Genomic DNA, 10,898 nt, shown 5'->3' on the forward strand with positions numbered 1-10,898 from the left:
TTTCAATTAAATCATGCCATGTATGCGGGAGCACGGATGGAAGCATGCTGAGATAGGCATACGAGTCATTAGTGCTAACTAATGAAGGGCGACTAATATATTTGAAAATCCTAAATTCTCTTAGATGCCTTATGCACCTGGACAGAGGGAGTAGAACCCCACACCCTGATTCATATTTGGGCTCCATCTGAGACTGGTTGGGCCTCTCATGTCGCGTTGAAGGGGTAGCGGAGTACCAAACCCCACTGGTTCCTCACCCCCACACAAAAACTGAGGCGACAAAACCACTCCCCACTATTTCCTTTCGCGTGACTCCGAAATCTCAATTCCCTTCTCCTCTCCACCCCCTCGATGCGTCCTTATGAGCAAAGAGAGTAATATATGTTGGGGGTGGAGTTTTTTTGGAAAAAGAGCAAAGATCACTTTTTTTTGTCGCTCAGGCGAGTGGAACCCGGTCGCCGCAGATCGGGCCGCCCACCGGGACCGGGAGTCCGGAGATCTCACGGCGCACAATTCTGCAGCTCCCCCGAAGCCACGCACCCACCCCGCCCCACCCCACCCAATCATCTTCGTCCTCCTTCCACGCCCTCCCCGTGCACCCCTGAACCTCCCAGAACCTCCCACCGCCCCCACGCCGCGACGCCGGTGACAGCGCCCGCCGTCCGTCCAATTCACCATCTTTTTATACCACCACCCCTCGCCCCCGGCCTCGCCATTCCATCCCGCCCCCTACGCATCTAGAAGACGACAGAAGATACAGCGCATCTATACAGCCGCTCGCCACTCCACTCTGTCCGTGAGTCCAAGAACTGCAGGCACCGGGCACCGGGCACCATGGCCACCGCGCCGCCGCCCGCGCTCGCCGCCGACCTCCACATCTCCTACCCGGCCGCCGCTCCGGCCCCGGCCGTCGCCGCCGCGGCGTGGGGCAGCAGCAGGAGGGCGGCGGGCCCGTCGTCGACCCGCGTCGCGCTCAGGGCGGCGAGAGGACGGGGACGGGTCGCTCCGGTGGTGGGAACCGGGCGGACGGCGCTCTCCGTCAGGTGCAACGCCAGCTCCCGGGACGGGAGGGTAAGGACTCGCCTTTATCTTCTAGAGTATTTCTATCTATGCACGCGACCTCAGTCAGATTTGCTACTTGAGTTTTGTGCGGAACACCTCTTTGCTCGCTGGTCACCGATTAATTTTGGCCATCTGAATTTGTGTTTGAGCCTGAAAGTCTGAAACCCACATTTTGGGAAATGCAATTGTAGAGTCTGATTCATATGTTCGAAATCAGAATTCTTTTCAGGTGCGCTACTGCTGCTACTAGATTTCACTACAGAGATACCACTACCACTCCCTAGTTCTTCATCTGATGAGATCCTTAAAATTGCCTTGATGATGATTTAAATCACATTGTTCTGCATTTTTAAATATTTTTCTTATATGTAACCTACATGTACACGGTACAAAACATTGTTTCTGTGAATAAACTGCTCACGAGCTTGATTTTCATCGTATAGAATAACAATTTTGTATGCATCCTGTTTATTCAGTATCCCCTTTTATGTAAAAAGTACAATAGTCATGTAATTCATTATCACTTCTTTGGCTGCCAGATTACACAACAAGAGTTTACTGAGATGGCATGGCAATCGATTGTTTTGGCACCTGAAGTGGCCAAAGAAAGCAAACACCAGATTGTGGAGACTGAACATTTGATGAAATCCTTGTTGGAGCAAAGGAATGGGCTTGCCCGTCGAATCTTTTCCAAAGCTGGAGTTGACAACACAAGGCTTCTCGATGCCACAGAGAAGTACATCCAGCGGCAGCCTAAGGTGATTTATCATAAACAGGCATATCAATTGGCTCTACTTTCATACCAGCCCTAGCATTTCTCTGTGCACCACAGTATATTGCTTTATTTGTCAACAAGAAATATAAACAAGTACTTGCAATGAGACTTCTTTTTTCCCGATGATTCAGGTATTAGGTGAAGATCCTGGTTCGATGTTGGGGCGTGACTTGGAAGCTCTGATACAGAGAGCAAGAAACTTTAAGAAAGAGTATGGTGATTCATTTGTCTCAGTTGAACATATTGTTCTTGGTTTTGCGGATGATAAGCGATTTGGAAGACAGCTGTTCAAGGACTTCCAGATCACTGTAGAAGCCTTGAAAACAGCTATTGAATCCATAAGAGGGAAGCAAAATGTAATTGATCAAGGTAAACATATTTTCTTTTATCTGAATGCTATGATTTACTGTTCAAATAACTTTGTTCTTCACATGCTCATACCGTTGCATACTCTGATCAAATTCCATGGTGCAACCTAGAGTTTACCCTATAAAATGTCACTTTTTGAGGTCATCACACTATTAAACACATTCAATTGCTAAGTGATAAACAGGAAACAAGATTGTATGTATGGACTAAATGTGTACAAAAGATTGTATGTCACTTTTTAGCAGTGCAGAATTTTATTCAATATGTGCTTCCTTTGTTTCTTGAACTGTGAAGATATGCACATTTTTTCGCCTGAGTAACAACTATTAAATGATCTATTCTCAGACCCTGAGGGCAAGTATGAAGCTTTGGACAAATATGGAAAGGACCTGACAGCTATGGCACGTCAGGGGAAGCTTGACCCTGTTATAGGAAGAGATGATGAAATCCGTAGGTGCATCCAGATTCTGTCTCGGAGAACAAAGAATAATCCTGTTTTGATTGGTGAACCTGGTGTGGGAAAAACAGCCATAGCTGAAGGGTAGGAAAATTGTATATTTTACACATCATTTCATCAGTTATGAGTATGCCAGTAGTTTCTCTTAGTCTATTTTACATTTTTATTTAGGCTTGCTCAGAGGATAGTGCAAGGAGATGTCCCACAAGCACTGACAAACCGTCGAGTAAGTTTACTTGTCCATGCAATGATGCTATATTGTTGAGGGTTATATCAGGAGGATCTTATGAGTAATGTTTACTTTTGTTTTGAGCAGCTAATTACACTTGACATGGGTGCTTTGATTGCTGGTGCAAAATATAGAGGAGAATTTGAGGATAGGCTGAAGGCTGTACTTAAAGAAGTCACAGATTCTGATGGACAGGTCGTTCTCTTCATTGACGAGATTCACACTGTTGTCGGAGCAGGTAATTTCCTTATTTCCTACACTAACTTCCTACAAAGTTTATTATTGGATAATGCTATTTACCTCTTTTTTTCTTTAAAGATGCATGCATAGCCTAAAAATTGAGGAATAGATAGACTGATGGTTCAACTGGGCCGCTGTCATCTCATTTGGATCTCATAGATCACTGAATTTATGTTCAACATAAAAAAAAATGCTGCTTGGCTGCCACTAGTTCCATGTAGCTAATAAACTGTGGGACAATAATTTTCTGGGAATCTCCAGCATTTGATCCAATTTGGGTGCTATATGTGAAATAGTATGATTTATGAATACTGAGATGCATCAACACAATTTTACAGCCAAGTGTATATATCTGTTGATGATTGTTACATAGATAAACTCCTGATTCTTCCATACAACAAAACAGTTCGTCAGTGACTGAAATGGATGTATCTAGACCTACATCCATTTCAGCCTCCATAGAGGGAGTATTTGTTTGTTGAGTTAGAAAAATAACACCTAACATGTTTTGAGCACAAAACAGCTGTGCCAGCTTGTCAGAGATGGCAAAGCTGTTCCATCTTGTTAAGTTTCCTTTCATTATGAACCAAGTGATTTGGAGAAGAAGTTATAGTATCTTAAGTTCTACTTCTACACATTCTTTCAGTAGATGCTAGTAAGTCCTAACAGCTTGCGGGCTTGTTCTCATCCTGCTGTTCTCCTTCACTGAAAATTTGGTAAAAGATACTGGTATTATACATCAAAATTACATAGGTTCACTGTTATGGACATGCAAAGTCAAATCGTTAGGTGAATTTGACTGAAAGAACATGAAAACACGAAAACATAGATAGGGGTCAAGTCTCCATTTGGCTGAAGAATGAGTGTTCTTTTGACACCATAGAAACATGGATAGGGGTCAACAGCTGAAACAACACGAAAACTCTACAATAGCTTTTATCTCATGGAATTCGCTTGCATTATATTCTCATGGAACAACAAACTTGGACTCTTATCACGTCTTAAAACTAACTTACCAGTTCCATTAACGTGAATAACATGAGCAAGTTCCTGTCTAATAACTTGAACTCTTATCACACCTTAAAACTAACTTACCATCACCATCAGTGTATATGACTAAGTTTCCTGTCTACAAACTTGGACTAGTGAAAAACGAACTTTCCTGTTGACTCTTCAGAAGTTTATGAATCTTCCATCTTATTGCAGGTGCCACTTCTGGTGCAATGGACGCTGGCAATCTTCTGAAACCAATGCTTGGAAGAGGGGAGCTACGTTGCATTGGCGCAACAACCCTCGATGAGTACCGCAAATATATTGAGAAAGACCCAGCACTGGAACGCCGCTTCCAACAAGTGTATGTTGATCAACCAACAGTTGAAGATACAGTGTCAATACTCCGAGGATTACGTGAGAGATATGAATTGCACCATGGGGTCCGCATATCAGACAGTGCTCTTGTTGCTGCCGCTCTTTTATCAGATCGTTACATCAGCGGACGATTTTTGCCTGACAAAGGTATTTATTACTATAGCATCACTTCTGCTTGAAGTTACCAGCCTGCTTGATAATAGGGCATTATGAACTCTACTGCAGGCTCTTTTGTAGCTCGTTCTAAACAGTGACCGTCTTGTTTTGTTGCAGCAATTGATTTGGTCGATGAATCAGCTGCCAAGTTGAAAATGGAGATAACATCAAAGCCGACTGCTCTGGACGAGATTGATCGTTCTGTGCTTAAACTTGAAATGGAACGTCTCTCACTAACAAATGATACAGACAAAGCATCAAGAGACAGACTATCTCGCATTGAAGCAGAATTGGCACTTTTGAAAGAAAGGCAGAAGGGACTGACAGAGCAGTGGGAGCATGAGAAGTCGGTGATGACAAAGATCCAATCTATTAAGGAAGAGGTAAGTTCAGTTCCAATATTTTAGTCTTTCTCTGTATTATGTAGATTGACACGGTTGTTGTTGCCATTTGATCTGACTTGCATTTAACTGTTGCAACAGATTGACAGGTTAAATGTTGAGATCCAGCAGGCCGAGCGTGAGTATGATCTCAATCGTGCTGCTGAACTGAAGTATGGTAGTCTGAATGCATTGCAGCGGGATCTTCAAAAAACAGAGGATGAGCTAAATGAATATCAAAGTTCTGGGAAATCCATGCTAAGAGAAGAGGTGACCCAAGATGATATTGCAGAGATCGTGAGCAGGTGGACGGGGATTCCGGTTTCCAAGTTAAAGCAATCCGACAGAGAAAAACTGCTGTATCTCGAGGACGAACTGCACAAGCGTGTAGTGGGGCAGGATCCTGCAGTCAAAGCAGTTGCAGAGGCCATTCAGAGATCCAGAGCTGGTTTGTCCGATCCAAACCGGCCCATTGCCAGCTTCATGTTCATGGGACCTACAGGAGTGGGCAAAACAGAATTGGCAAAGGCCCTTGCTTCTTTTATGTTCAACACTGAGGATGCTGTTGTCCGGATTGACATGAGCGAGTATATGGAGAAACACTCGGTCTCAAGACTGATTGGCGCACCACCAGGTTATGTCGGGTATGAAGAGGGTGGTCAGCTCACAGAGGCTGTCCGTAGAAGGCCATACTCTGTGGTCTTGTTTGATGAGATTGAGAAAGCCCATTCAGATGTCTTCAATGTTTTCCTGCAAATATTGGATGACGGCAGGGTTACAGACTCGCAGGGCCGGAAGGTGAGCTTCACCAATAGTATCATTATCATGACATCCAATGTTGGTTCGCAGTACATATTGAATATGGATGAAGAAGCTGGAGTGACTGATTCGGCCTACGAGAGTATGAAGAAGAGGGTGATGGATGCTGCAAGATCTGTTTTCCGTCCTGAGTTCATGAATCGTGTAGACGAGTACATCGTCTTTAAGCCTCTTGAGAGGAAGCAGATAAACAGCATTGTCAAATTACAGGTAACATTTCTTACTTTTGATTTTTGTTTGCAATTTAAAATGTCAGTGCTAGCAAAAGAATACAAGGCCATATGGTTGCGAGCCACTTGTTAATCAGCTTTTCTTTTGCCTTGCCTGTTTGAAATACAGTTGGCAAGAGTGCAGAAGAGGATCGCCGACCGCAAGATCAAACTTGATGTCTCACCGGCAGCAATTGAGTTCCTGGGAAGCCTTGGCTACGACCCCAACTACGGCGCCAGGCCGGTGAAGCGGGTGCTTCAGCAGTACGTGGAGAACGAACTGGCCAAGGGTATCCTCAGAGGCGAGTTCAAGGATGAGGACAGCATCTCCGTCGACACTCAGGTGACGGTGCCGTCCAATGGCCAGCTCCCACAGCAGAAGCTTGTCTTCCGGAAGACGAACGAGGAATCCAAGCCGGCTGCTGCTCAAGATGAGAAGTTCCTGCCGACAGTCTGATGCTCCATATTTTTGCAGAGGATCTATAAATAAGTGTAGATACATATAAGGGTGGCGAACTGGTAGTGTATCGCTTTGGGCATATCATAGCAGGGTTATGCAGCCAGAATTCTTTGCTCCAACATTACATTAGCAGTAGCACAACCCTATAAAAACAGAGGTTGCCAAAGAGCCTGGCACGCCTCTGCTTCCAGATGTCCAGCATGCTAAGGTTGTCTGGCCATTTGAAAATGTTGTTTTGCTTCTGCTTTGAGCCAGGTAGAAATGCATTCACTGCATTTCCATGTTCGTCGACGATCTCTGGTGAGTTTTACAGACGAAACGATTTGCGACATGGCATGGCCAATTGCTGTGAGCTTATGAGAATAATTTGAGATGATTTATACAGAAGTTTATTATTTGAAGGCCCATGAATAGCCAAACTAGAAAATGTGATTTATTAGATCGAGGTTCTCCCTAGGAGATTGTAGATTGTAGAAATTCCATATGAACTGACTGCTGTGTGTTACATCCTGAGGTGGCCAACACCCATTACATACACAGAATGGGAAGCTGAATTACATCCTGAGGGCTCAGAATGCAGAAATAGAAGATTTTGTTTAAAAAGTTGGTAGGTAGACAAATGGGGTGTTCATCGATTATCACGACATCAAAGGGCAACCACCAACTTTTCCAAAAACTCTATTGCCTTCTATACAGCCCTGACATTGCTGAGCCATCTTAAATAATTCAAAGATAAATGTTACAAACACAATCATTGTTAATCAATCCAAACAGTAATTTTCAAATTACACAGTTAAACCTAAATCTGATTTATTCAGGGATCCTGGACTTCAGTTTCCATGATTCACCCCCACATGATCCGCCGGATCATTTAGAAGTTGTTGATCTACTTCCCTCACAAATTTTCTGACACATCTTGATTTTTTTTTAAATTCAATCGGTTCTTATTGTGGTAGTTTGATAAGCTCTCTAACATAATCATAGTTCATAGGGTGTGCTTGACCACACCATCCTACACGATCATCATGTGCATCTGACACAAACATGTCATGACCTCCCACAAAGTCTAATTTTCCGATACTCGACAAGGTAATACACCCCATGGTATAAATGTTTCCATTGGCTTGATAGCTACTCTCACGAGAATTTCGTTTATGAAGTCTTGCAAACAATAGAAACCGTTGAAGCACTTTGATATCGTTGTGACACCCTGGCATGCTAAGAGCATCTCCCCCTATATGGAGGGGTAGCTTTCTCTCTCCGTGTACCCTCCCAATACATGCCACGTCAGCACACCGTTGTCCTGGCCTACTGGACCACCGTGTCCTCGCCACCACCTCTGACCGTCACACCATCATCCAGAGACCGATATCTCATTGACAAGTGAGTGGTTTGGTATTGAGGAATGTACTATTGAGGATCTGCCAAACCGTCCATCCCCAACAATCAAAAAGTGTTATTGGACAGCCCCCATAAGGGGTTATTTGGGGATTATTTTGGGAAGCGGTTTTAGATGCTTTGAAAAAAGGGTGGCAAATCCACATGTCACATGATGCCACAACTTCTTGGATGATGGTTGGCTCTCCAACATGGTATTGGTGTTGCCCTTGCAAAACATGTGGACAATGCTTTCATTCCTGGTGCATGCAATCGATACATACAAGCAAGGGCGGAGCTTTGTTGGGGCCAAACCGAGCCATGGCCCGCCCAGGTTTTCACAAATTTTTTATACCTATATATGCTAGCCCACTCAGCTTGTTACCATCCATGAATTGATCGAAGCCTGTCACTACGGCACGAGCACACACAACACGAGCAGCGGCTACAACCAGCTAGGACTAACAACGCCTTCGCTTTTTTGCTTCCTGTTGCCTACTCCATGCATGGCTTCACCCGCCAGCACGCGACCTCGCAGTGGCGCCATCTTCCCTCCCCTCCGGTCTATGCACTCAGCACTGGCCAGTCCTAGCCTCGGCCGTCGGGATCCTGTCGCGGTGCCGCACAGATGCCTCCGTGACCGCTGCAATCCACTGAGACTACCGGTCTACTGTCGGCGCTGAGTAATGCTGGATGTTCACCTCCTAATTATCTCTTGAGTACTAGATTTCTGTTATGCATTGACTGAACTGAGCATAATTCATGCATTTTATTATAAATTCATATGTAGAAATAGAAGATAAAGATATATTTTTTCTTGGTAAATTAGCAGGTTGTCCGTATCTAATGCATAATGGTTTTTTGTTAAGTGCATTTTAATGTAGAAAGATCATTCAAACATTGCATAATAAAGTAGGCACTAATGCCTATAAAAAAAATCAATGAGAACAAAAGGTACCGAGTAGGCACTAATGCCTATAAAAATTTTGTGCACTTTTTTAGCTTGGCCCGCCCAACATTTTTTTTGAAGCTCCTCCACTGCATACAAGCATATTGGGAAACCATCTTGCTTCTCTAGGTGCCAAGAATCGGTTGTGTCATTGCCATTTGGTTCTCTCAAGCATTTTTCTCTGAATACCATCACCATCACATTGATAAATCTGACCATTGGTTCAAGACATGTGTTCTCAGACATCCATCTGGAGATACTCATATATCGCATCAGTAGGTGCACCATATTCAAGTATCACGATGAGAACAGTGCATTTTTGAAGGTAATACAATCTAATTAGCATAGTGCAATCCCTATTTAGCATGAAGTAAGCATCAAAATGCTTCACACTCTCCACAATGCACTACAATAAATGCCTTCACAATTAGCAGCGACACCTAAACATGCTATCATGGAAGGGCTAGATTAGCTACAAAGTAGTCTTGGAAGAGTAGAACATGACCCTCTTCCCTACGTCAATTAAGAACTTGATGCCTCGGTGTAGAATGGTGAAGTTGAGAACACGGCCCTCTACCCTATGTCAATTAAGAACTTGATGCCTCGGTGTAGAACCGGTGAAGTTAAGAACATGACCCTCTGTCCTACGACAATTAAGAACCTTTTGCCTTTGTGTAGAACCCATGAAGTTGAGAACATGACCCTCTGCCCTATGTCAATTAAGAACTTGATGCCTCGGTGTAGAACCCATGAAGTTGAGAACATGACCCTGTTCCAAATGCATTGCTTCAAGTGCCTCGATCATCATCTTCAATTCATTATGGGAACCATCATCATCTTCTCCAGATCATCATTAAAATCATCATCATCATCCACTGATGACTTGATATATTCTTGGTAGAATAACTCATCATCACTATGCATTGTACCCCGCGAATACAGACGGCGAATATACGGTGAAATCTTTCTTCAAAACATATTCATTGATGAAATTTGAAGGAAATTTCACCTCTCATGGTGGTTCGAAATGACCGAACATGTGGTGTGTGTGGCGAGGGTAGTAGTGGACGGCGGGTTTGGGATGTACCTGGTGGGATCGGGATACTGTCGGTGAGCTCAGATCATCATGCTTGGGAGGGGTCCTTGGGCACAACAGCAAAGCTCGGACAGACGAATATAGATAATGAAGTGTGGTTGGATTGGGCTGGGTCGGGCTCAGAACGAAGATGAGCGAGAGACGGGAAATCTGACGTGCAGATAGCCCAGGCCTACATGGCGGCGGACAAAGTCCCTCATTTCTTCAATTATTCTTTGAGAATTCATTACTTCAAATTAGGGGAATGGGCCATCCACATAATATAGGAGCCGGGAGCCCATTGAAAAGGTCTGAAAAATAAGCCCACAGTGGAGTTGACCTAACCCCACTCCACTCCCTCACGTCAAAAGAAGGAACCCCACTCCACTCCGCTCCCCCCCCCCCCCCCCCCCCCCCCCCCCCCCAAAAAAAAACCCTCGTCCGTTACTCCTCCTTCTCCCTCCAATGTCGTCCCCGCCGCCCACGCCTGGCCGGGACGAGATCGCCGGCGATTGACACCGCGGACACCACCGGCGCAGGGGGAGACGTCGGAGGTGTCCTGGAGGCCAGCCAATCAGCGTGCGGCGGTGAGGCCAAGGTGACGCCGTCGCCGGCGACGATCTGCCCTTGCTGCACGGAGCCCTGGAGCAGCGACGGCCCTCATCGCATGTGGTGAGCGAGCGAGCGAGGCCGAGGGCCTCCACTCCCACGGTCGCAGTGCAATTTCGCTGCTGCTTCTTTATGTTGGCGTGGGACAATTTCCGGCCCGGCCGTGACGATGTTGCGTCTCTGTGTTGCGGCCTAGGGTTTCTAGGTTTTTCTGCGGGGGACATGGCTTCGTTTTGGATTGGATTTGGGGCTATCAGCACAGCAGTATTGTCTTTGTTTTACACTGGCTAATTATATTAGATAGTACTGAAGAAGATTAGATATGGCATGAGATCTGATTTTTGTGAGGTCCATATATACACCG

The 10,898-nt window shown here is 45.0% G+C and overlaps 1 protein-coding gene across 1 annotated transcript; it reads left to right on the forward strand.

Moving 5' to 3' along the window:
• The first annotated feature begins 559 nt into the window (after nt 1–559).
• Nucleotides 560–6,766, forward strand: CLPB3 (casein lytic proteinase B3). The gene is made up of 10 exons (XM_048677059.2): nt 560–1,071; nt 1,602–1,820; nt 1,969–2,206; nt 2,552–2,747; nt 2,835–2,889; nt 2,980–3,130; nt 4,339–4,647; nt 4,774–5,039; nt 5,139–6,065; nt 6,195–6,766. The coding sequence occupies exons 1-10, from the start codon at nt 835–837 to the stop codon at nt 6,519–6,521; spliced, it is 2,925 nt and encodes a 974-aa protein (XP_048533016.1). The 5' UTR covers nt 560–834; the 3' UTR covers nt 6,522–6,766.
• Nucleotides 6,767–10,898: the final 4,132 nt, after the last annotated feature.

Source organism: Triticum urartu, chromosome 5A (assembly GCF_056163025.1).
Source record: "Triticum urartu cultivar PI428250 chromosome 5A, HENAU_Tu73, whole genome shotgun sequence".
In the NCBI taxonomy this organism is placed as follows: Eukaryota; Viridiplantae; Streptophyta; class Magnoliopsida; order Poales; family Poaceae; genus Triticum; species Triticum urartu.

Coding starts and splice junctions, on each gene's coding strand:
- CLPB3 (XM_048677059.2), top strand. CDS start 835: ATGGCCACCGCGCCGCCGCCCGCGCTCGCCGCCGACCTCCACATCTCC. Junction 2,207..2,551: donor GCAAAATGTAATTGATCAAG/GTAAACATATTT, acceptor ATCTATTCTCAG/ACCCTGAGGGCAAGTATGAA. Junction 2,890..2,979: donor AAGCACTGACAAACCGTCGA/GTAAGTTTACTT, acceptor TGTTTTGAGCAG/CTAATTACACTTGACATGGG.